The following is a 26,830-nucleotide window of genomic DNA, read 5'->3' on the forward strand; positions in this document are numbered from 1 at the left end:
CTTTATTTTCAAGAACATATGCTAAAGATAATACAGAATCGACAACAATGTGCTTTTTAAATTTCAGCATAGAAATGTATGAGGAGTCATGGGATCTATAGACTCCCGTGATTGTAGATTTGAAGGGGCTGGATTGAAGCCAATTGCTGGAATCAGGAAATAAATTAAGTAACGTAAATTATTGAGTTGTTGGGTTGAGTTGAGTTGCTGTTGAGTCTGTCGACGGACAAGGGAAAAAAAGAAGCAGACAATTTATAAGGTCACAATAAACAAAAGTTTGAATGACTACTGTTGTGAACACAGTTCCCCCCCCCCACAAAAAAAAGTCACTCAAAAAGCTGGACAATATTTGATGTTAAGGCTATGTCTGCTGGATGGAGGACGTGAGGACAAATAGGAGGACACATCCTCCTTTTGCCAAATACCCAGTAACCCTACATGAGTGTTCTCTATGTCAACAGAAGCCTCTCCCTGTCCTCTAATGTATTTCTATGCAAAGGTGGGAACATGTTGTTGGCCATGAGGAGCGTCAAGCCCTAGCCATCCAACTGTTCTTTCTACCCTGTCTTTGTGGGGACAGCATAGATAATGGAAATGCCTCCTGCCTAATAGAGAGGGGAATCTGAGGCCATGAGGTTGGTGGCACCAGGCTTGATGAACTTCTCTAGAAAACAGTTTGCCTACCACTGTTGATCTTCCCATCAGCCTGTTGGCAAGACGAAGGGAGACCCATCCTTGACCAATGCCCCTGGGTGAACAAAATATGTACTTTCAGAATTCAAGGATGCCACAGTGCCAGACCATTAGAACTGACAACAAAAACAGTCAATGCTCTGATGGCCTAAAAACCTTTCCTGTGAACAAACTTGGCAAAATACAGTCAATTTCAAACATCTATCACTTCATCTGAAGTCTGTCTATATTTATTTTCTTTAACTCCTTTGTACTATTATATCTGTTTTCTTCTTCTTTGTTTGGGCTCTGCCAACCCTCGGTGGCAGAAGACTGAGAATATTTTAGCAATTCATCTGGTGGGGTTATTTTTCTTGGCCTGGCTTGACTGATTCATGTCACACTGGATGGTTTTTATAGCCTTTCTTTCTCTCTCTCCCTTGGTTGGGGATGCATAGTTCTTGACTGAGACAGCCTGGTCTTCCATCCAGAAAGTCATTTTTGACTCTCTCAGCCAGGGTCATATGGGCCTCCAGACAGAAGGTTGCCAAGGATTCCCACCACCCCCTTCAAGTGAAATATGAGGCATATTTCCAAGACAGTCTTTTTTTCTCAAGTGAACCGCTTGTAGGAGTTGTGAAGTTGAAGGAATTTAAAATCATGCTTAGCAACATATCTCAGGGGTTGGGGGAGGTTGTGCTGAGTTTCACTTAAAGCAAAATGCAAGCCGTGTTTGAATGGTCTTGTTCAGTTGAAACAACTACTTTACAGCAAGAAGCAAAGGACAAGGTGGCGCTCCTTCCATTCTACATAGAGGAGGCAAGCAACAGGGCTGGTAGTTGAAATTTACTCCAACTAGAAATGGAGTGGGATCTCATTGATGGCTTCAAGCTAGTTTAGTTGGTGCAGGATAAGCTCTGTCCCCCATAGGTGAGGAATAGCCTGAGCACCAGAAGAGACAGCTAGAGAGGGATCACAGCTATGCCTATCATCTTCTACTTGGGACAGTTGTTCACTCTACCTAACAGTAGGGCCAATCATGACAGGGCAAAGATGGCACTGCAAAGTTCTGTGTACAATCTGAGGACCATGGGCATGCTGTGAATATTTTGGATAAACAAATAAAATATTTGTTGATTAAAAACGTTTGGATCTTGCTACTCTGCCTCAACAAGAATGACACAAGATGAATAATAGTGTGTTGTTGACGGTCCACGCCTTAATTCTGACTGGTTCATTCTTTCTTCCCTTGACAGATTACAGTTTCTGGCGGTGGGCTCCCTCCGGTCAGTACCCTTACCAATATCCACAGCTTTTCCCATCACAACCCACAACAATCCCAGAATCTTATTATGACACCTTTATCAGGAGTCATGGCTATCACACAAAGTAAGTGCTTTATTCGTTAGACAAAAGTCTTCTTGTTTCCATAATTATTCATGATGACCCCTTTCCTTATATAGCACCATCAGGAAACATGGAGCTTTATGGAGTCCAAGAGGGCAGGATCCCGTCCCAGCGATTTTGCAGAATATTTACTATATCTCCCTTTCTTCTTCCTGCAATTGTCACTGACTGTCGTAGCACTGAACTGGCTTTAATTGGTGCTAGTCTCCCATTGCTCAGTAAATATTCAGAGAGAGGAATATTGATTTTTGTGTTTTTTGAGGAGAGGGAAATTGGGATTAAGAAAATGAAGCGGTGATGGGTTCGGAAGAGGCTTTGTGAAGAAAGCAAGAAAGAGAGGGGAAGTGGGAACCAATGCTGTTTGCACACCTCTGCCATCAACCCAAAAGGGGCAGCCCCATCCCCCAGTTTGCAAGGGCCTCTGCAAGGGGAGGGGTCAAAAAAGTCAAAATGGTGGCCATAGCTCTGTGATTAAAGCCCCACCCCTTTTTCTATACTGCAAAAAGAGGACAGAGCTTTGATCATGTCAGAGATGCTATGTTAGGTTTTTACCCCCCCCCCCCCCGTAGACATACCTGAGCAAGACCCTTTGTGGGGGGCCTGCATGACATTGGTCTCACCACTCCTCTAGCCTGGGCAAGAACAGAAAAGCCATTTATCCAAGGGCTTAACCTTAAAGCTTCCATTTTAGACACTTCCTTTTTTAAAAGAACTTAAAAATACTTAGGCGGTCCAGTTTGTGTGTGGGGGGGGGGGGAGTACTTCGTTTTTCATGTGCTATCATTTTAATTTTTTTAAAATGATAAATAGGGGGTTTAAAATTAGGATATGGCCTCTGAGCCTCCAAGAAAGGCTGAATCTAAGTTTCCCCCAAAAGATGGTGGGTAGAGTTTCCATTTTCCGTTGTATGTATACGTACATATATCAGCACAAGAGGAAAACACAGCGTGAGATGGCGTCTCTACAAGAAGGGATCTTGTTGTTCAAAGTCCACCGGCTCCAGTAACTGCAAATATTGTACCAAGACAGATCCTAGATGCAAAACTAGTTTAAGATCAAATGGATATTTCAGGCGATATTTGCTGTTCTCAAAAAACAGATGTCTTACTGCTATTAGTAGCAAGAGTAGTAAGAGTAGCAGCAGTAGTAGCAATCTCAGAAGTAGCAGCCACCCCTAACCAACCTTGGTTGATGCTGGAAGTTAAATGAAGTGGGACCTGGTCAGGTGGATGGGGAAGAACCTCTTTTAAATATTCTTGGGAGATCTGACTCTTGCTCCAGATTCTGGCTGGGGGGATGTGGGATCCCTCTGTCGGGGGCTTTGTGGCTCTTAGTGGATGTTTGTCCCACGAGAGTCCCTTTTCTGTTTTGTTTGGTGTTTTACACCCTTCTTTTTCATTCTGTATGCTGCCCAGAGTCTTTGATGAGGTGGGTGGCCTTATTTTTTATATGATTGTAAATTATATTTTAATTTTAAAATTATAAATGAATTATAAACAATTATATTTATAATTATTATAAATATAATAATATATTTATTATATATTATATATATTATTATAAATTATAAATATAAGAAAGAATTATAAATAAACAAATAAACAAATAAACAAGCAAATCACCTTGGTATTGCTATCAGAAAGATGGCATGGATGTCAAACTTGACTTAAAGATGTCGTTTCCTTTTTTTTTTTTTTTTTTTGTGGAAATAGGGGTATCCCACCATTTTTTAGTATAGGTAGTCTTTGCTTGATGACCACAATTGGGACTAGCAATTCCATTGTTAAGCAATGAGGTTGTTAAACAAGACAACATGTGACCACGATAGGCTTATGACCTCACTTCTGCCATGGTTGTTCAGTGAATCACCCACAGTCATTAAGCAAAACATCACGTGACCGCTACTTGCGACTTCCTGTTGGCTTCCCCATTGACTTTGCTTGTCGGAAGCCGTCTGTGAAGGTCACAAATGGCAATCCCGTGACCACGGGGATGCTGCAAAGGTTGTAAATGCAAGGACCGGTCATACAGTTACTTTTTCAGCGCCATCATAACTTTGAACGGTCGCTAAGCAGGGCTGTTGTTAAGAGTATATCACACCATTGCTCAAAAACAATGTGTGCAAGATTCTGTTTTAATGATCTTTAGCCAAAAGCAACTGAACATCCTTGCAAACAAAAAAACAATCACACTCCAATGAAAAAATAACACCCTGGAAAATCAGGTTCTGGACGATGGAAAGAGTTGAGAAATTTTGTCTGGGAAGTTGTAGGGATGCTGTGGGTCTTACAAGGCAAACCTGAAGGATCTGGGCCTTGCATCAGATGCCTCTCATTGTCTTTCTCTCTTTCAGGCCTAAACAGTTCGCAGGCACAGAGCGTCCCCGTTATCAACAGTGTGGCCCTCCAGCCAGTCCAGTTCTCCCAACAGCTGCACAGCCCACACCAGCAGTCAATCATGCAGCAGTCAACCAATCCAATGGCTCAACAGCCGTTCATGGCTGCCGTGACACAGCTGCAGAATTCACACAGTAAGGATCTTGTGTTGGCTGAGATAGAAAGATGGCGGCTGGGGGAAGTGAGATGCGCGGCTAATAAATTGAGTAAATAAATAAAATAAATAATCAGGCGTGGGAAAAAGGGCTCCAATTGCGCGGTTGCACCTGCCATCTTCACTTTTATGAAACGACCCTCCCGCTACACAGACACACAGACACACACACAGACACATACACACAGATGCCTCTGCTGGTTAAAAACCCAAGGGTGGACCCATTGACAGCATCCTCCGTTCCAAGGAAACAAACCTGCGGAATCTGATCCCTGATTTCAAACCCAACAGAGCAGATAGATAGATAGGTACAGTTTATTACAATCTTAGACCAGTACTAGAAGTTTGTTCATGAGTGACCTATGCTCACTTATGAAACTATGAAATATTTAGATAACATTTAATACATATTTAGGATACATATATAAAACAACCTGGCACAAAACCATAGGTAGAATTCAGACGAAGCAGTCTGCGTCTAAGATATAAGTAAGGTAGTATCTGAAATTTACCTAAAATTTAATAACATCTAAAATTACAAAAATTTGATGACATCTAAAATGTAATCATGATATCTAAAATTATATGGAATTTAATAAGGTCTAGACTTATATAAAATACAACTATATAGCAGGACTAGCAGATCTAATAGTAGAATTTAATACGGTCTTTGACCAACACAAGCAAAAACCCAACAGAGCAATCAAATCTGCTCCTCATAGCCACATTCAGGGCTATATGTTTTTTAAGTAGGGGAGAATTAAAAAATTAAAATATGTCAGTTATGTTAAATGTGCCTTATCTATTTCATCATCATCATCATCATCATCATCATCATCATCATCATCATTTATTAAATGCATATGCCACCCAACTCCCAGCAACTCTGGATGGTTTATTTACTTCTCCTACTTATATACATCCAGCATCCATAGATTCCTGGCTGTTTACAGCAGCAAAAACACAAAACAGGACAGATGAAAGCAAATAAAAACACTACAGTATTAAAACTCAAATCCATTATAACACAGTTCACAATCATCCAAGGGCTCCGATCAGCATCTGGCAACCTCAGCTTGCAATGCCCTGTCAGAATAGTATGGTCTTAACCACTTTTCCAAACAGATCTACTCGCCAGAAAAAGGCTATTTGTAAGGTAAGAGCATCATACCATTTTTGGAGCCAGCATTCTGCAATGTTTAGTTCTGCAGAACTTCTGCTTTATAAGGAGAAGCAAAGAGCGTTGCAGGTAGCAAAGTATTATTGAACACCTTACTTATACATGATGTCTTAGGGCAGTCTTTCTCAACCTTGGCAACTTTAAGAGGTGTGGACTTCAACTGGCTGGGGAATTCTGGGAGTTGAAGTCCACACTTCTTAAAGTTGCCAAGGTTGAGAAACACTGGCATAAAGGCTTCTGAGGATGGACTTAGAATCACAGAATTATAGAGTCAGAAGAGACCGTGAAGGCCTCCTAGTCTAACCCCCTGCCCAGGGCAGAAATCCCTAGGTGGAAAAGAAGGAAAAATTCATTTTGCAGGACATCTAGCATTTAATGATCAGGAAATCAATGTTCATGGTCCCATTTGTGTTTTATTCTTTTTTTATATAATAACTTCATTAAATTTTTAAACAAGAAAGATAAATACTAACAGAAACTAATATTTGAGATGAGGGAAAGAGAAAAAGGAAGGAAGGAAGGAAGGAAGGAAGGAAGGAAGGAAGGAAGGAAGGAAGGAAGGAAGGAAGGAAGGAAGGAGCCAAAAGTGCAGAAAAAGAAAGAAAGAAAAAAGAAATATAAAGAAATGATTTTCAATTTTCTTTTACAACAGTTATAGATATAAATTTAAATTACTCCATGGTTACAACACAACTTTCATTTTTTTTCTATCATCTATTTTTTCTAATCATCAAACCCGTATATCATCCTTTCATTTTTTTCTATTTCACACAAAAAGTCCAAAAGGGGCCATTTGTGTTTTATTCCAATTACGTACAATGAAGCTTTTAAAAGTTGCTGATTTATCCCTTGAAGGTTCTGCCAATTTGGTTCTGTAATGAGAAGTTCTGTGGGAGAGCAGATTATGGTTGTACTCTAAAATGGTTGTCATTCTCTCTATCCATCCGATCTCGATCTCTCTCTCTTTCACACACACACACACATACACACACACTACAGAATGACTGTTGACCTTTCTCCACAGTGTACGCACACAAGCAAGAATCTCCTCAGTATTCCCACACATCACGGTTCCCTTCAGCCATGGTGGTCACGGATACCAGCAGCATCAGTTCATTAACCAATATGTCTTCCAATAAACAGGTAACAGACTCAGCATTATTGGGGGGAATTAATACTCTCAGCCAGGGGTGCCCAGGTTTTTCAAACTGAGGTCTGCTCTTGCAGCAGTCTGTGGTTGTGGGGAGGCACTCTAGTAATTGAGCAAGACCAGGACTAAAGTGGAAATGGATTTACAGGTAGTCCCCAGTTTAAGAATGAGTTCTGTTCCTGTGATGGAATGGAATTATGAAGGCCAGGCTTAGGGAGATAAACATTTTCTTAGCTCGCCGGAGGAGCGTGGGAGCAACAAGAGGATGAGACTGGCACCTCCCTGAGGAATTCATACCGTTGTGGCTGGCTGGCTTGGAAGCTGGGGTTTCAGTCTGGGAAGATTCTTGCTAGAGGTTGTAGCTAATAAACATAGCTGAAATGAATCTGCATTGTCTCTTGGAGTTCCTTGGGCTAGGCCTGACAGTTCCCAAGATCTGTCCTTAAGTTGAATTTGGATGTAAGTCGGAACGATGTTATTGTATAATACTGTATAAGTAGTATTGTGTAATGAACTCAAACCAGTGTGTATTTAACTCAAATCATTGTGTATTTAACTCGAATTTTGCTACAGTAGGCTCTGTTCTTAACTGTGGGTCATCCTTAAACCGGGCATTCTTAACCAGGGACTGCCTGTAAATTAAACTAAATTAAATTAAATGCAGTTACATGATTACCCCTTGTCAATTAAACAATTCAAATTAACCACAACTTTAAAAGGATCCTGGGGGCTGCATCCAGAGCTAAAATAAGTCATGGGTTCAAAGCATTGTCTGGGGTGATCTAGACCAGTGTTTCTCAACCACCTTTCGCCCATGGCCCCCTTCCAACCTTGTTTTTCTCCTATGGCCCCCCTCTCCAGGTCCCATTACCAGATACGGACATGAGACTGTAATTGGTGCCTTTTCTGGCGTCAACAAGACAGTATTCACAGTATAATATGCTTTGCTTTTCTGTGGCCCTCTTGGCACATGCCATGATCCCCCTGTTACATGTTTTCACCTGGGGGCCCCTTGAGATATCCTGGGGCCCCCGGGGGGGCCACATGGTCGCTGGTTGAAAACCACTGATCTAGACTGTTGACAATTGATAACAATGCCTTCAGCATTCAAAATGAGAGCACTGGCATACATCTAGGGCACTGTTTCTCATCCTTGGCAGCTTGGAGATATGTGGACTTCAACCTCCAGAATTCCCCAGCCTGGCTGGGGAATTCTGGAGGTTGAAGTCCACACATCTTCAAGCTGCCAAGGATGAGAAACAGTGATCTAGGGTGAATGGTGAAGTTCATGAGCTAAGGCATATGCTTCTTTATGGAAGAAGTTGGGTGGCCTGCACCCGGTGGATGCCAGTGGATGAGACGTAGCTGATAAGAGACTCACTTTGCTTAGCTGGTACCCCAGGTTTGAATAAAGTAGGCTTAAAGGGGAGCAAATAACACAAGATGTCGTGCCAGACCCAAGCTGTCTTTAGCTAAAAGTGAGAAGAACCACAGTTTGGTGCAGTGGTGAAGGTCCTGGATTAGAAACCAAGAAACCATGAGTTCTAGTCCTGCCTTAGCATGAAAACCAGCTGGGTGACTTCGGGCCAGTTACTCTATCTTAGCCCAGCCTACCTCACAGGGTGATTGTTGTAGAGAAAACAGTAGGCAGGATTATTACGTATGCCGTCTTCATGGTACCTAATAAAAGTGGGATAGCAATCTAATAATAAGAAGAAAGACTTCACAGAAAAAGTGGACCTTTCAGAGAGATTGGACCTGTACGAGCAGCTGTATTTTTTCTCAGCAATAGGATAGGAGAGAAAACGACCTAAATTTACACAAAGTAAAAAATATGTGAAGGCGTCCTAATCTTTACACTTCTTGATATTACAGAATTTTAGCACTTGTATGAAAAATAAACCCCGAGAGTCCTTTTGTGTAAACCTGTCCGATCCTTTTTTTTTTTTCCATGAAAAATCATTCTAGAGCAGACAGAAAGACCTCTTTTCTTCCTTTCTTTCATTTTTCAAAGGCAGCTTTGCAGACTGTGGGAAATATGCGGCCTCTATCGATTGTTAGATAGTTAGAAGAGAAAACCTTGAACTTCTCAACAGATAAGCTGGCATGGCTTTTCTTTTTTTCCTTTTAGAGTCCTGTGCCAAAAATAATAATAACGGGGTGTGTTCACCAAGGTTTGGAACGCACATTTGGATTCTGATACCAGTCTAGTGTTTTCTGACGTGGGTTAAAAAATCAGGAGCCCAATGAGGAGACCTTTGTGGACCCGTCCAACTAGGTTCAGCACAAGTGACAAAGGCATCAAATCAATATTTTATTAAGCCTTTACAGCAATGGGCAGTATAACCCAACACAGGTCTTTCTCATTTGGTGAGAGATGTGTAAAACACTTGAGGAGTTTTGCATTTACAGGTAGTTCCCCGTTTAAGAACAAGTTCCGTTCCCAAGGTCTGTCCATAAGTTGAATTTGTATGTAAGCCAGAACAGTATTATTGTATAATATTGTGTAAGTAGTATTGTGTAATGAACTCAAACCATGGTGTATTTAACTCAAATTTTGCTACAATAGGCTTCGTTCTTAACTATGGGTCATCTGTAACCTGGACGTTCTTAAACCAGGGACTACCTGTATTTATGTATGCTTTTTTTTTTTTAATGCAGTTTATCTGTTACCTCAATCCTTATGTTCTTCCTGCCAAATTAATCAGATATTTTCAACAAGGATAAGAAAAAAATAACCTTCAATTTTTTTGCCCAAATTCACAACTCAGGGATATCTCAAAACACACGAGTATATTGTTTGTCTTGCGAATGTGTGTTTGGTTCTTCTAGAAATTGAGAAAGACCCTCCCATTTTCACTTCAGGTTTCACCGGAGTTAAAACGTTGAAAGAAACAAGCATTGCTGAAGGCAAGCAGGATGTCATGGGGGAACCCCAGTGTTGTCCAAACTTGGCCACTTTAAGATGAGTGGACTTCAACTCCCAGAATTCCCCAGCCAGCCATGCTGGCTGGGGAATTCTGGGAGTTGAAGTCCACTCATCTTAAAGTGGCCAAGTTTGGACAACACTGGGGAACCCTTATGATTTGAATTGTTATAGCAGGTAGCAGTATCTGTCAGTTTTGGCTAATCTTGGAAAAGCGAAGTAATGCCAGATCTGGATGGGAGACTATCAGGAAGTCCCAAGAAGACATGGAAAACCACTTCTTTATTTTTGTGAAGAGAACAACATGGATGTGACCGTGTTGTCCTCAAAAGTTCAGCTCGACTCAAGCGAGGCTTTTCTTGACTTATAATTTAAATTATACTTGGGATGAAAGGACCATGGTTTCTCCATTATTTGTGATGTTCCCTTAGAGCAAGGAGGGCCATAATTTATTCCACATGGACAAGGGAGAATCAGAGGATGGGCTTTCCAATTTCACATGAAAGACCCTTCCCCTCCATCCCTGTAAATGCAAGATGTTACGCAGCGAGATTTCAAAGTGTGACCTTTTTCCAGACAGGGAACTGTGGCCAAAAAAGAATAATTTACCTCAGACGAGTCATGATGGGGTACACGTAACCACTGTTTGCTGAAAAAGCCATAAGTGGTTGGGACCTCAAATCTTGCTAAACCAGATTGTCCACAAAACAAAGATACATTGTGCTTCAAATCCAGAACAAGCCATCATGTTCTGGACTGAAAGCTCTGCCTCGCTGTTGTGGACTGGCTATGATTCGACAGAAACAACCAGCTTTTGGGGTTGTTCCAGGTTTGGACAAAACAAAACAGCATCTGGAGAGGCCCAGTATGATTTTACAGGGTGAGTAAGGTACATGGGAATGAAACGGCCCCATTCTCTGTCATGTACAAACTCAAACATCCCAAACACGTATTTTGCTTCTGGCACGGAGCATCCAAAATCAGTGGTTCCATGCACAGAATCATTCACACACAGAATGTTTTCTGCTTCCCTGGGGGCTTAGCCAAGTGTCCTAGGACAGAAAGCAAAGGGGACAGGAGTAATGCATGAACCCCGCCAATAATTTTTTTTTTAATTACTATTAAACCAGTGTTGTCCAAACCTGGCCACTTTAAGATGAGTGGACTTCAACTCCCAGAATTCTTAAACCCACTCATCTTAAAGTGGCCAAGTTTGGACAACACTGTATTAGACATTTTAAAGAAGTTATATAAACAGACATTAAAAAGAAACAAGAAAAAAGATAAAGGAATAAAGTACAAATGAAGAATGAAAAAATATTACAGAGATTATTGTTTTCCAGGATATCATTCCTTAATTAAGAATACCTGAATATGTTATATCATTTTCAAAGATTAAAAATTGCCGTTAAGCTCTAAGTTCAATATGAGTATCAAGAACTGCGATCAGCATAGTATAGCTCACCAAGTGTCAGGTTTAGCCCAAAGAACTCCAAGAGACAATGCAAATTCAGTTCTGCTGTGTTTATTAGCTACAACCTCTAGAAAGAATCTCCCCAGACTGAGCCCTAGCTCCCAAGCCAGCCAGTCACAACACCTTGAATTCCTCAGGGAGGTGCCAGCCTCATCCTCTTGCACTTCCCACGCTCTTGCGGTGAACTAAGAACACGCTTATCTCCCTAAGCCTGGCCGTCATAATTCCATTCCATCACACAAAGTAAGATTATGTACTACAATAAATTGAATCCATGTTATTTAATTTGGATACAGTGGTACCTCGGGTTACGAATGCCTCTGCTAACGAACTTTTCAGGTTATGACCAGCTCCGGCTGCAAAAATTTACCTCGGTTTGCAAACTCTGCCTCGGGTTACGAACCGGCTCCGCAGCCATTTTCCGCCCCTGACACGTGGTCCACGGCCATTTTCCGCCCCTGACACATGGTCGTAGGGAGGGGGACTCTCCCTCCAAGCAATAGCTGCCTCCCTGTCCTCCACACCAGAACGGATTAACGGTAATTACATTGAACCTTATGGGGAAATTTCCTTCGGGTTGCGACCAATTCGGGATGCGACCAGAGTCACGGAACGAATTAAGTTCGTAACCCGAGGTACCACTGTACCCTGTAAATTAAGTCTGATATAGAATTCCATTTAAACTGGAAAACAGTCCTTGACTACAACTTAATATATCCAATGGTAGAGAACGTAGCTCTGGGTTGAACTGTTGGGTTCTTGGTGTTCTCTGAGCTTGGTTGTTTTCTTGCAGACGTTTCATTACCAGGCTAGATAACAACATCAGTGCAAGGGAGATTGGGGTTTGCTGGCTGTTTTTATGTACAATCTTGCCTTGCCAGTCTTGACTGGGGTATGGTTTCTTCCTTGCTGAAGGAAGCAACGCACATAAACAACTGATCAGAGCTTCAATTGCACGACTGTGGCCAATGTGGATTTTTACTATCCTGGGTAATTTGGTAATCTGGGCAACCTGTCTCCTCCAGTGGTTGGGAGGGTAGAGTTGAGACTTTGAAAGAAAAATTGAACACACCATGTATGTTAAAAAGTTCTTCCCAAGGCCCATTATTCCCACTGGGTTTTTGAATATGGATACAGATGGAAGACCATGAGTTTCAGTCCTGCCTTAGGCACGAAGCCAGCTGGGGGACCTTGGGCCAGTCCCTCTCTCTCAGCCCTAGGAAGGAGGCAAGGGCAAACCACTTCTGAATTCTTGCCAAGAAAACTGCAGGGACTTGTCCAGGTAGTCTCCAGGAGTCAATACTGACTCAAAGGTACAAAAATATAGCCTCTGGGTGGCTTGCAGTATCCAGTAAATACAATATCCAGTATTTTCACCCTATGTATGGAGCATTAGAAACCTTTAACCTGCCTATCTTCATCAGTCAAGCAATCAGGCACATCCAGGCTCCTGGAGATCATTTCCTTAGAAGGCTCTGTCGATTCATCTAGCATGCACTCAACCCTAACTTTGCCCTTGATAGATGATTCTATCTTGCCCTCCTGTTAACTTTGATGCTGGCTTGTTTCAACAAGCCTGCCTCAATTCAGGAACCATTTCCTTCATCGAAACTTAGCAAGATGCAACTTGTTTGGGCTTTGCTGGGGAATCAAAAGCAGATCCTGAGTAGCAGAGGAGAAAATTCAGCCTCCTTCTTTAAAAAGAATTACTGGTCATGATCGTATGGCGGTCATCGCTTGGGCACTTCCGGCTTGATGTTCACCAGATAGGCTTATAGCTAAATTTCTACATGCAGGTTTACAATCTAAAAAAAATGTAATAGCACAACATGGAAAAGAAAGATGAGGAGGGAAAAAAAAGCAAATTTCTGCATTACGTCTTAAAACATCTCTGGTTCCCATAGCTAAATCTACTTGCTGGTTCTTATCAGCACTAAATAAGGGAGTCCGCAAAGCAAAAATGCCTGGCTGGGCCCAAAGTAAAATTCAGACAGTAGGTTGATAGATTTCAGTTCCCTTTCAAGACTAAACAACTTAATTTCAAACGGTCCAGTAAGGAGTTGGGAAATACTAATAGTATTTTAAGAGTTCCATTGTTTGGGGTCAAAGTTGTTGGGAGGGCTTCTTTTGATTATTGTTAGAGAGAGGACTGTGTCCTCACCTGGAGTCCAGCATGATTTGATACCTAATTAATGAGATCTTCTTAAATCAGTGTTGTCCAAACTTGGCCACTTTAAGATGAGTGGACTTCAACTCCCAGAATTCCCCAGCCAGCATGGGAGTTGAAGTCCACTCATCTTAAAGTGGCCAAGGTTGGACAACACTGTCTTAAATGAATCCATTTGGAAATTATTTGAAAAGATTCACAGAGATTGGAGCCTTTCCAATCGTGTTTTAAATCATCTTTCCAAAGCTTCTGGAACCACTGCTTCCCACCCACAGAACATAACCATGGAATAAACACGTTTCAGCCCTCTCTTTTTTTGGCCCGTCAGCACAGCGTAGTGTCCGTCTCATGCTCAGTCCACAGCTGAGGCAGCTTAATATCATCCTGCTGTTATAATAATGCTTTCCCCTTTAAGCAAGCAAGAAACTAAACTTCCACTCACTTCACCAGTGTCATAGTCAAGTGACCCTTAAGGGTCGGGATCAGCCCAGCACTTACTGGCCTTTTTACGTTGGCGTAGGCCAGCCCCTCTGACCCTGGCTTAGAGGCTTGGGTTAGCCTAAGCAGCAGCTAAGAGCAGTGATGGGCATTGGGCTGCAGGTTAAGGTGGGAGGGAGACAGCCAGAGCTCTCTGCTGTTTCATGGCACAACTCTCCCCACGCCTCTCAGCTGTTTGTGGGCTGCTTCTGAACTTGGGTTGAACAGACTTCTGGAATGGTGCTAAACCCATATCTGACTGGAGCGTATCAGCTGATCTGAGCTGATCCTCCGACTGCTTCAGGACAAACCCAGCAAAACTATTGTTGTTGTTCAGTTGTTAAGTCGTGTCCGACTCTTCGTGACCCCATGAACCATATCGCTCCAGGCCTTCCTGTCCTTCACTGCCTCCCTGAGTTTGCTCAGTTTCATGCTCATTGCTTCAGTGATGCCATCTAACCATCTCATCCTCTGCCGTCCTCTTCTCCTTTTGCCTTCAATCTTTCCCAGCATCAGGGTCTTTTCCAAAGAGCCCTCTCTTCACATTAGGTGACCAAAGTATCTGAGCTTGAGCTTCATTATCAATCCTTCCAATGAGCAATCAGGGTTGATTTCCTTTAAGATTGACTGGTTTGACCTTCTGGCAGTCCAGGGGACTCCTAAGAGTCTTCTCCAGCACCACAGTTCAAAGGCATCAATACTTCGGTGCTCAGCCTTCTTTAGGGTCCAGCTCTCACAGCCATACATTACTACCGGAAAAACCATAGCTTTGATTATGCGGATCTTTGTCGGCAAGGTGATGTCTCTGCTTTTTAATATGCTGTCTAGGTTTGCCATAGCTTTCCTCCCAAGAAGCAAGCGTCTTTTAACTTCATGGCTGCAGTCTCCATCCGCAGTGATCTTGGTGCCCAAATAAATGAAGTCTGTTACTGCTTCCATTTCTACCCCTTCTATTTGCCAGGAATTAATGGGTCCAGATGCCATGATCTTAGTTTTTTTAATGTTGAGTTTCAAGCCAGCTTTTGCACTCTCCTTTTTCACCCTCATCAAGAGGCTCTTTAGTTCTTCTTCACTTTCTGCCATTAGGGCGGTATCGTCTGCATATCTGAGGTTGTTGATGTTTCTCCCTGCAATCTTAATTCTGGCTTGTGATTCTTCCAGCCTTGCATTTCTCATGATGTATTCTGCATATAGGTTAAATAAGCAGGGTGACAGTATACAGCCTTGTCGTACTCCTGTCCCTATTTTGAACCAATCGGTTGTTCCATGACTGATTCTAACTGTTGCTCTGCTGGTCAAAACCATCTGCCCAAACTCACTTCCTCCCCAGCTTAAGCTGCAGCCCTATCTCACATTAAGGACCATGACTGGTAGATGTTTTCTCACCAACAGGGAGTGTTTAGTGGGAGGGGAGGGAAACAAAGCCAGAATCAGCCACCAGTCTTGGTCCTTAACATGCCATGTACACCATAAATAAAAACAGTACCATTTGGTGGCATCATGCCTGTGCCAGGGTAGGGATCATCAGCAAGAGGCAGCAGGTTTTCTGCCAACTTAAGAACGAGTGAACAGCCCTTTAACTCAGCCATCAGGAAGAGCCCCAAAATAGGGATGGCCAATCTTTTGGGGGTGGGGACTGCTTTTATCAAGTGACAGTGTCATCTAGAGCAGGTTAATACTGAAAATGAGATAAATGGGATGGGATTTTCTGTTATCTTCACTCAGATTTTGGGGAGATTGAGGGATTATCCAATGGTGTTCACACGGGGGTCAAAACAGACAAGATGGCGATCAAAGCCACCTCTTTGTACATCTGTGTGATGTTGACACTGATACAATAGAGGTGGGGCTTTAATCATGCTGCTTCAACTGCCATCTTTGTCTGCTTTGATCTGCTCCCCCATGGAGCTTATATACAGGCAAGTGTGTATTATGTTAGAGCTTATATTTCAGTTTTGTGTTTCCTGCCTCAAAATGATGGGAACCCAGTCATTTCAGAGGATGTTTGATGAGTTACAGGCACCCCCAAAAGCCTTGATCCATCCTGTTCTAAGACACTGCCTTGTATTCTAATCTCTGTAATCTTCTTCCCTTTTTTCCAGTGTCCACTACAAGCCTGGTGATCCTTCACCCAGATCCCTGTGCATTTCGCAACTGGAAATTATTCTTCCACAATGTCCTGCCTGACCATGATGAGATCTTGGGGCTGCTGTAGCAAAGCCTGAGCAGCTCGCTTAGCATGATCCCAAAGAGATCCTGCTCAGCCTGGAGAGCGGATTAGAAGTTCCAAAAGACAGCAGCTGATGTGACTTGTTTTAAGGGGTCCAGAACAGTGTCTGCCAGACTGAGCATTTCCCATAGTATTTTCCAAGACTTATTGTCTTAAGGATGTCAAAGTATTTTCCTTCTTGAGGATATTTGTTTCTTACAAACACAAGAACAAAAGGGATGCTGAATGAGAAGCTTGGAAAGAACGTAAAGCTGGAGATCAATCATATTTATAAAGTTACATTCTTCTACTGAAGAGGACTAGAGAGAGGACTTGGGGCTGTTGTGTCAGGTTCCAAAGGAGGAGCCATCTGTGCTGTTGAACTGAACCAACTGAACTGTATATAGAGGAACTCCATATTCTGGCTCTTCCCTCCTCTCCCCAATGCCTATCCACAGAGATTTATATTAAAAAAAAGTTAATGTTGTCTAATGGATGTATTAAGAAATTAAGTGCAATGCCCCCCACCCCACCTGTACATAGAATCACAAAGTCTCCTATTATGTCTCTCTTTGTTTTTGTAAGGACAACATTTAAGTTGCAATGTTCCTTGGTTTTGGATTAACAAATCAGAAGAATGAAAGAAAAAAAATCACTGGCAAACAAACATTGATTTATCAGCATTTCATAAATTCGGGCCACAAGTCAGTGCCTTTTTGCAGTTATGGGCTGGCTGATTTCAAAAGGAGGACAGGAACCAAAATGTGGATGTTTGGAAAGAAGGCACAAGTATTTAATGGCTGCATTCATATAACACACTTAGCCTGGTTATGGAATTAATCAATTTCCTGGGTGTGCATAACATAAGCTAAGCAAATAGGTTGGGTTGATACATGGTAAGCCACAAAACTAAACAACTAACCCCAGCTTAGCATATTTGCTTAATGTATCTACCATGTCTTTACTTAAATGTATTGTCTAAACACAAACAATGAATTGGTTCACACTTTGCACTAAACCATGGTTTGCTCATCGATTGTTTACTGAATAATCTATCTGTTGATTGTGGCTTTATATATTAAGCAACAAGCCATGTTTCCAAACTTTACACAATAAGCTAAAATCCAACCCAAGATGTTATGGCTTAGTGTGTTGTGTTAACCAGCTCCTAAAAATACCAGTCCCTATTTTAGCCATCAATGCTGTTGTCTTCTAAAAACAGATGTGAAAAAGGCTGCATCAAAGAATGGGTTCATACGATCCTTCCTGTGATGGGTAGAAAGCTTGGCTTTGGGTTTATGAATAACATTCCTGTTTTGCAAAAAGGGACCCAAATCCTGGTTGACAGATTACAGAACCCAGTTGCTGAAAACTCCAAGATAATTTGGCATGATCCTGACACCTTCAAATCTGCTCATACAAGGCATTTTACCTGTGTTCATCCTTCTGTCTTCTCACTGGAGCAAGGAATAGGTTAGGTTAGGCAATTTTAGGGCGCTTATTTCTGGCTCAGTTACTGTGTTGTTCTTCCATCTAGGGAGAGAAATATAAGATGGTATAGATTTGTTCTCCCATTGTCTCTGTTCTGGCTTGCAGCTGGAGGATGGTGTCCTCATATCCAGGCAGAGCATTTGCTCAATGCCACCCGCACTGTGGTAATCAGCAATAATTATGACAGATGGGTAAACCCACAGATTTAACCATCTGTCAGAAATTGCACTCTGTTCACCCACCACCTCTCCCAGCCTAGAACTCAGCTGCTTGGGCTTGGAGAAAAGACCCTGTACATCCAATTCCTGGAGACTTGGATTATCCCAAACAGATGACAAACCAAACCACAACTGACAGGAAGGAGGGAGATAGGTTGAGCTGGCTCTTCCATGTCGAAGCACAGCTCCCCGCAATACCTGTCAGAGGTGCTTCAGGTTGCTTTTGAACATGAGTTCAGGGCTCTTTCAGAAGAGGGCTAAAACTGTGTTCAAAAGCAGCCTGAACAACAGAAGGGATGTCCCATGAACTGGCACAGAAAAGGCCATCTATCTCCTGCTTCACTGTGCAACACTCCACCACCACAACCAGTCAACTGTTGCTTTGAACTAATGCTCGTCTCCAAGCTAGCTCAGAGACGTGGCATGTACAAGGCCAGAGCTCAGTTTGAAAGATTCCCATTGCCTGAAGTAGAATGGCCCTAGAGGATAGAGCCAGAAGGGGTTTCCACATCAGCTTTAAGCGGTCAATACATGCCAGGCTGATCATTCTCCTTAGGTCATCTGACAACCCCATTGACAAAATGGTTGGTAAACTGCATCAGTTTGTACCCACAGTAACACTGCCACAGCTTGTTGGTGCCAGCAACAAGGCAGACCAGACTAGTAAACCAAAGTCATGCTAATACTCCTTTTATTATAAGATTATAGTAACAGAATCTTGCAAGTCTGAATGCACTCCCCTCCCCCCCCCCCGCTTTTATCTCCATGAAAACTAAGGAGGGTCTCATCTGAGATGTTTTCTCAGGTTACAGTTCTGCCCTGGACTCAGGTTTCTTTTATTTGATTGTTGTTTTGGTAACGGCTCTTCCTCTTGTCCCTCAAGGCCATTCCCTGTTTCCACTAGAGTTGGCTGCTTAAAAGGGAGAATGCTACTTTACCACCAGAACAAATAAGGGTAACTTAAAGCTGATTTAAATATGGACTGGGAATGACATAAAACCAGCATCATGGGAATATGGCCACTAAAAGTGGTTACTAGGTCACATCCATATTGTCATTAGATGTAAGTGAGGAAAGGCCCTTACAGAGGGAACAGGAGTCCCCCAGGCCACGGATCAATCCATCTTTTCACAGTCTTCGAGAAGAGGGTGGAGTTTGGAGAAATACGTCACTGGAGTTGACACTGTGTCTGAACAAGTGATTATCCAGCAAACTCTGGCCCAATGTCTGCATGTAAGTCAATCCGAAATAATCTGTTCTCATGTAAAATCATAAAGGCAATGTAGGCTCCTCACTAGATCTTCTGCCTGCTTTGCAGTCTGTGAGCAACTCTGTCCAAAGGACAATCTGGAGATCTCAGCAGAGAATCCTCAAGCCTAAATGACAAGCAGGAGTCCATGGTTGTAGATCAAGTCGTTTGTTTCTTCCTCTATAACTTTTAGTAAACCATTTCTGGTGTGGGAGGGGGAGAAGCCACTGCTTGCTACTGATAGGACAGGAATGGCAGTGGAGAAAACGGGACAGTGGATTCATGCCACTTTTCCAGATGCTTTAGAAATGAAACCACTACTCTTAATCTTTAAACCATATTTGGCCCTGGAAATCTTGATCCATCCTTTAACAGCCATTTGAATAAATCCAGGGGAAGGGACCTTTGGCAACCAGGAGCTATGTTATTTTTTGGTTATTGCTTGTTTTACTATGTCCTTGGCCATGGAGGGCCACAGCTGCTACCTAGAATGGTTTTGATGTCATGGAGAGACACGGTTACATTGTAAGGGGGCTCCTTGCTGTTTCTAAAGCAAACTAATGGGGTAGACAAGAGTAGTAGACAATAATTCTACTCCTATGCCACAGTGAGCCACAGAGTTTTGGTGCCATATTCTTAGTGATCCTAGAAACCACCAAGAAGGTCCTGGGGTTTGTATGTTGCTTGCAACCGTATCTTGCTTCAGCAGATTGTCTTCTCTGGCTAGACTCACCACACAGCCAAACTTTCAGAGATGTTCCCAGAATGGGGGTCTTCTCTGAGGACCATCAACACAAATGGACAACAACCTCAGAGGTCTCCCTGTTGCTCTTTGGTGATGGTGGTGGTGGTGATGCCACCACCACAGGTGCGGTAACCTTGCTATGACCCATTTGATCTGCCAATCTCACTCCTGCTCCTACAGAACAAACACTATTGCTGTTGACAAAGGGGATTTGACTGTCTGAACAAGAGTGGACTGGCCTTTGCTTTCTTCTAGGGATAGTGAGCGAGTAAAATCAAGTACAAAATAGTCCATACATATTTTCTTGGTTTATGTAAGTCCTTGTTTCCTTTTCTCCCTAGGAAGATGAGTAGTATTTAAAGAGTCGATTATTTGACCTATCACAATATCATTATTATCATTAGGAGTTTCTGTCCCTCATACCAAAAATAGGCAACTGACTGCTTCAATGTATTACTTCTTCCAAGCATGAAAAGGTGCGCTGGGGAATTTCTCAGCATGCAGTTCAGGAAAAGAAGGTAGGGATTGTTTCCCAGTGTGCCTTGCAAGGAGAGATGAAACAATTGGGAATTTTTGCAAAGTATATGGCAGAGAGTGACAATTATTTTGTTTGTTTGCTTATAACACTATTTAGCTTCCCTTTCATCAGCAAGAAAACAACCTCAGAAACCCATACAAAATTCCAAAACCTAAAGCCACGAAAAAAATTACAAAGATTAAAACGGTAAAAAAGTTAAGGAGGTTCAACTTCATGAAAAGCCACAAAAGTTAAAACCATAAAATAGGACCAGGACGTCAATGACAGGACACAATAATTAAAGCAACCATAAATTCATCCATAAGCCTAGATGAAATGGTAGATACTGAAACTGAACTAAGTTCTATTTCAGTTGTAAATGGGCAGTGAGGAACCCCCATAATTGGAGTACCTGGATCCGATTTGCCACCATATGATTATCTGGGTTCAAAAGTGCAGCATCTTTTGAAAAAGCAACGAGGAATTTCCTACCAGGCATTGCATAATTTCAATAATGACACTAAAATCTCCCACAATGCATTACAAGTAGAGATGATCCTTGTAGAGCCCCAGGTAGCTTCCCAGCATACCTTGTGGTGAAAGAGGACATTTGAAGTTCATCAGGGAGAAGCTATATTTAAGAAGATCCCTTGAACGTCTTTGAGGACAATCAATACTGAAGCATTTCTAGGAAGTTATGTCCAGTTCTACTTTCCTGCTTCTCTGTCATCTGTAGCTAAATGGAGCATCAAAGCTCCTTTGATGAGGAATTCGTTGAAAGAGAAAAAGCACTGTGATTCTACAGCAGAACAGCAAAAATCTACTTTTCTTGGAATCTGGTGAGGAGCATTGATTAGTCAGGTCCTCTACTTTTCTGCGCCATACAGAGAGGTATTCAGAAGAAGCACTCACCAAGACTGGCCTCCCTTTAAAGGCATTCTTGGTAGGGCCTTGGAGCATAAATGGATTAATAATAAATATTACATGCACTGTTATCTGTGTAGATGTTGAGGTCTGCCAAGACCCCACCTGCCGCACATATGGGATAGACCAGTGTTTCTCAAGCTTGGGAACTTTAAGATGGGTGGAATTCCCAGAATTCTGGGAGTTGAAGTCCACCCATCTTAAAGTTCCCAAGCTTGAGAAACACTGGGATAGACTGTTCTACCTGGTTCATCCTGTTTCTAGCTCATGTTGTCTTGATGGCTTAATTGAACTTAATTAATTACTTGAACTTAATGGCTAAGCCATTAGTTCCAGCAAATGACAGCAGAGATCTGGCACAGACTTGGCAACCCTTAAAAGCCTCTTCCCTTGTGTGCAATCTCAAGACCAGGCTGTGTTCCCCTAGCACGCTAAGTCGAGGTTGGCTTAATCATACTTTATTTAGTACCCCACAGTTAGCTGGGTCCACAGATGCTAAGCCACAGCCCAGGGTTTGCAAGACAGAGAATACCCCTCTACATGGCATGGGAAGTAGAGAATCAGCTAGGAATATGCAGAGAACGTTTGAGACGGTGCTTTGTATGAACCTAGCCTATCTCTGGATTCCTCCAAACTCTGTGGGCCTCATTTTTTTGTGCTTTCCTAATGGTCCAAAGGCATCTGTCTCTCATCTTTGGCCAGCTCCTGACTTCCTTCTTCTCTGGTGACACTTAAACTTCATTTTATTATATCCCAAAACCACAAGTCAGACTTCCTGGGTAAACCTTGTAAACCTTTTCTCACCAAATTCTTCTGTTTACATCTTAAGGCTCACTTGGATGTTCCTCCAGGATGACCACCTCTTTTCCTCCACTTACTCCTGGGGCTGCTAATTGGGCCAGATTTCTACCCCAGATTAACAGGGCAAGACAAACCCTCTCTCTTTAAGGGGCTGCTTTCAAAACCCTCCAGTTTAATTGTTTGACAAGTTTATGCTAATGAACATGGCATCTCTAAAAGGGATGATTCTCCGGGATGGGTTGATAAGGAAAGGAGTCACTTCAGAGTTCTCCTGAAAAGGAAACTGTGCAAGGGGGGGTGAGGGGGTGGAGAAGAGGAGAATGTATTTTGGACAGTCTGGAAGAGGAGTGCTCATATAGTCCATCAGCCATGAAGCTCAGTGAGAATCAGTAACTCTGGGGCAGGATTCATACGATAGGCTAAACCAGTGTCTCTCAACCTTGACAACTTTAAGATGTGTGGACTTCAACTCCCAGAATTCCCCAGCCAGCATGGAATTCCATGGGAATTCTGGGAGTTGAAGTCCACACATCTTAAAGTTGTCATGGTTGAGCAACACTGTGCTAAACCTGCCATCTGGGTTAGCAAAGCAGACTTGCAGGGTTCGCATGGCAAGCTTTGCCTAAAATTATGGCTTAGTGTGACAAGCGTGCTAAGGCAAAGACTGCTTCTCGCAATACACAAAAACAAACTAGCCCACCTTATTTTAGTCTAGTCCACCATTTGTGGGAACCCAAGTTTGTATAATTTACCTCACTGGGGGCTGGTGAGGATAGTAAAAGGGGGGCAGCCCATTTACGTTGCTTTCTCTTGCAGAAAAGTCCAAAGGTATTTAATAAATAGCGCACATACCCTAGTACACGGTTTCTCAACTTTGGCAACTTTAAGACATGTGGACTTCAACTCCCAGAATTCCCCAGCCAGCATAGTCACCTTATGGTTTTCTAAAATGAGCAGTTGGCTGTTTTTTACATCTCCAAGAGCGGTAGGATGCTAGCACAGGGCACGCTTGAAGCTCAGTAGAAAATCAGATTCAATGGGGAGCAACTTCAGGCACAAAAGGAAGAGAAAAATCTGCTTGAAACTTTGTTGGTGCTGGCAAGACTGAGCTATATCGACTAACAGTTGACACACGACATAACTGTATTCAGTGGTGAATAATATTTTATTTTCCATAAGGGGAAACATGTTTAAGAGGGTGGCTACCTCCAGAGATGTCCGTACATAAACTGGGCAGAGGTTCGAAGGTTCTTGACTTTTCTGCCCTACCCTGCAGACACTCTACATCACAGGCTTAGTTGCAGCAGCCCAACTTCAGCACATTTTCCAATCAGCACCACCAGGTTGGGAGAGGAGGAGAAAGCAAAGGACCCATCGGATTAAAGTGGTTAGCGGCCTCCTCTTTTCTCTCTTTTTTTCTCAACAAGTTTGAGCTGAACGTGCCATTTCAGCAATAGCAATCACTCACAAGGATCCACAGCCGTTTTTAACTTGCCGGGCAAAAGATGGCAAAACCAGACCAGAGACATACCCACGTGACTCAGAAATTTCAAGCCAGGTCTTCAAGTCCCTCTGAGACACCGGTAGAGAGGGAGCCACCTGGATCTTGAGGGGGAACCTCATTCCAGAGGGCAGGTGCTGTGACGGTATTGTTCCCTGCCCAGGAAAAACCTTCTCCAGCGATCAGGACTTGACTCAAAAGTCTGCATTCCCAAGTTACCCTAACCACAATTAACCAATCCTCACAGCTTGGGCCAACTCAGCTGGCATGGTTCAGTTAGGGTTCATTGTGTGGTTCAGACCCAGAAAGTTGGATAATCAAATCCCAAAGAGGTAAATTAATCAAGATTGCACCTTGTGTGACACAGCAGTGGGGTTAAGTACATTTTGGACCAACATGAGGAGAATAAGCTGAACAGCAAGAACAGAGGGACCTGGAACCCATAATGGGGAGGGCTTCTAACCTCACAGGTAGATTTCAGAGAGAAGCTGGACATCCAAGGGATGTTCTCTGGCTGGATTTTTTAAACAGAATTGAAGGATGGAGTAGGAGGTCTCTTGGATTCCTCCTCATTCTCCCTTCCCTTATCTGACCTCATTGTATTCCTAATTTCGCTTACAACCCTGGTTGGGAGAACCTTAGAGAGAGGCAAGGAATAGAATCTAAATCTTAGGAAGCTTCAGGTCTCTTCAAGGGGGGAGGAAGAATACGTATCACTCCTCCTTTGTGTTTTCTACTCTTCTATGCTGTGCACTGCTGGAGACAGGCAATGTAGATCTCTCTGGTTTTCAGCCATGCTTCTCGTGAAAAAAGGCCCCTGTCTTTCTTTCCTGCTAACCTCAGCACTTACTCAACAGATTTCTTTGGGGCTCAGGAAAGTGGCGTAGAAGCAGGGCTGTCTTTTTACATGACTGCGCAAATCCTTTGTCCCCCTGCTTCCCCTAAAGCCTCAAAGCACCTCTGGAGTTCCTTTGAATTCCCCAGAGATTTTTACATGAGGCTTGCTTTGTCTTCACAGTACGGGGAGCCTTTTAGAGAAGCAACTCTAAGCTTTCTGGGGCAAGGATCTGCCTTCTGTGATTTTGCACCTAGATATAGCACCATTCAGATATGATCCTGCTGTTTTCTGTTGAATTGTTCATTGCCAAGGCCCCTTTCCCCCGAAGAAGCTTTATTTGGCATGGTTTATATATAAGCTTGAGAGCCAGTTTGGTGTAGTGGTTAAGGCATCAGGCTAGAAACCAGGAAACCGTGACTTCTAGTCCCACCTTGGGCATGAAGCCAGTTGGGCAACTTTGGGCCAGTCCTTCTCTCTCAGCCCTAGGAAGAAGGCAATGGCAACCCACTTCTGAAAAATCTTGACAAGAAAACTTCAGGGACTTGTCCAGGCAGTCTCCAAGAATCAGACATGATTGAACAAGCTTAAATGAGCTTATCTAGGTTTGGAAGATAAGCAAGACAAGTTAGTAATTGGATGGGGGACCACCAGAATATCCCAGGACTGCAGGATAGTGTCTATGAAGTCACTCTCAATTTGAACGAGAGAGAAAGGGGGGGAGGGAGGGAAATAAGGAGAAAGTTTCTGATCATAAGATTTGTACAACAATGAAGTAGTCTGTCTGTAGAGATTGTGGGTTCTCCATCTCTGAAGAATTTTAAGAAGAGGCTGGACAGCCACCGCGTGAGGATGAGTTGCTTGCACATTGCTGAGGATTAGCAACGTATCTCACTATCTGAGATGATACTAAGGAAGGACAATGTTTGGAAGGTGACACTTTTCCCAATGTTCAGAACAAGAGTCCATCCCCAACAGATGGATGTCTGTCGGTTTGCTGCTTGAGCCCATCCAGTGAAGGGGACCCCACCATCCAGTGATGTCTTCAGGATTTGTCACTTTGTCCAAGTGATGAAAGCAACGTTGTGGTGTGGTACTGCAAGCTCTCCCCCTTTGGGACTTGTGTGGAATCTCACAATCCATGTAGAAATGAAGCAGGGCTGGCATTGCCATCCTGTGATGCTGCTTTCATCAGTCTGGACACACAAACACCCCCCCCCCCGTTGCCTCCCTGTGCACTCCACCGCCTCTCCTTCTCTGGCTCCTTGGCTCCGCGATCAAACTACTACAACTCTTAGGAAGTTGTTTCTAACATTGAAATGGAATCTGCCTTTCTGTAATATAAATTTAATATTCCACGTCCTACACTCTAAGAGAGAAAAACATTAACCTTGTTCAGTCAGGCACCCAGCATGCTTAACGAATTAACCCATTTTCTGGGTTCCTGCGGTACGTTGGCCCATAAACTCGCCCAAACCGGTTGAGTTCCCCCAATACACTAACTAGGCTTAGTGTTCTGCAAATGCAGCTGTGGTTCTTTCAGTGACTTGGTAAATGTGTTGCATCAGGACAAGCCAAGAGGAATAGGTTATCTGAATCTGTCTGGTGGTTGTTTAGGGGGCTCTAGAGGCCCCCAGCCTTTGTGGCCCCAAACCAGCGCTCTGTCATCTAGCTCTAATGGTATCACAAAGTTAAGTATCATAAACATCACTATGTTAGAAGAGACATTCTCTCCTCTTGCACAGAGAGAGAGCGCTTCTAAGAACATATTAGCACATGCATTTTACACACCCACACCCCCGAAAATCTGCTGTTTGATGAGGTTCCTCGCCCCCATAAGTTTGAAAATTCAGTCTGACCTGCCACATCGGATCATCAGAATAGTTATTCTGTTGTCCATATGTGCTGCTGCTAACAGCAAGTGTGACCATTGCCTTCCAAATCACAGTTTGTTCTCTTGCCAACAATCAGGATGTAAGCACTGGGATATGTCTCAAACAGAAGGAAATTGTCCTATGGGCCTTGGGTGGAGAAACCTCAAAGGCAGCATTTCTCAACCTTGACAACTTTAAGACATGTGGACTTCAACTCCCAGAATTCCCCAGCCAGCATGGCTGGCTGGGGAATTCTGGGAGTTGAAGTCCATACATCTTAAAGTTGCCATGGTTGAGAAATAGTACTCAAAAAAATACCAAAATCCCAGAACTTTAGGGAGAGCGATTTGAGCAAGGGGGCATGTCCAAGGCAGTCAGTGAACATAGCGCAGGGTCATCGAACCCATGACCCGGATTGCTTGAAGTGAAAAAGCAGAACATGGGCAGGACAGACCACATGGAA

The 26,830-nt window shown here is 43.0% G+C and overlaps 1 protein-coding gene across 2 annotated transcripts in view; it reads left to right on the forward strand.

The window, feature by feature from the left end:
* The window catches only part of HNF1B (HNF1 homeobox B), an 85,317-nt gene extending 68,101 nt beyond the window's left edge, over window positions 1–17,216 (forward strand). For both annotated transcript variants that reach the window (XM_007431484.4, XM_007431485.4), the window contains exons 6-9: window positions 1,929–2,061; window positions 4,433–4,609; window positions 6,834–6,952; window positions 16,106–17,216. In XM_007431484.4, coding sequence (XP_007431546.1) covers window positions 1,929–2,061; window positions 4,433–4,609; window positions 6,834–6,952; window positions 16,106–16,126 — 450 coding nt within the window. In that variant the 3' untranslated portion in view covers window positions 16,127–17,216. The remainder of the gene's footprint in view (window positions 1–1,928; window positions 2,062–4,432; window positions 4,610–6,833; window positions 6,953–16,105) is intronic.
* The last annotated feature ends 9,614 nt before the right edge of the window (window positions 17,217–26,830 follow it).

Source organism: Python bivittatus, unplaced genomic scaffold (assembly GCF_059951505.1).
Source record: "Python bivittatus isolate LINGU-HERP-01145 unplaced genomic scaffold, Pbiv_v1 ctg000690_np1212, whole genome shotgun sequence".
Classification (NCBI taxonomy): domain Eukaryota; kingdom Metazoa; phylum Chordata; class Lepidosauria; order Squamata; family Pythonidae; genus Python; species Python bivittatus.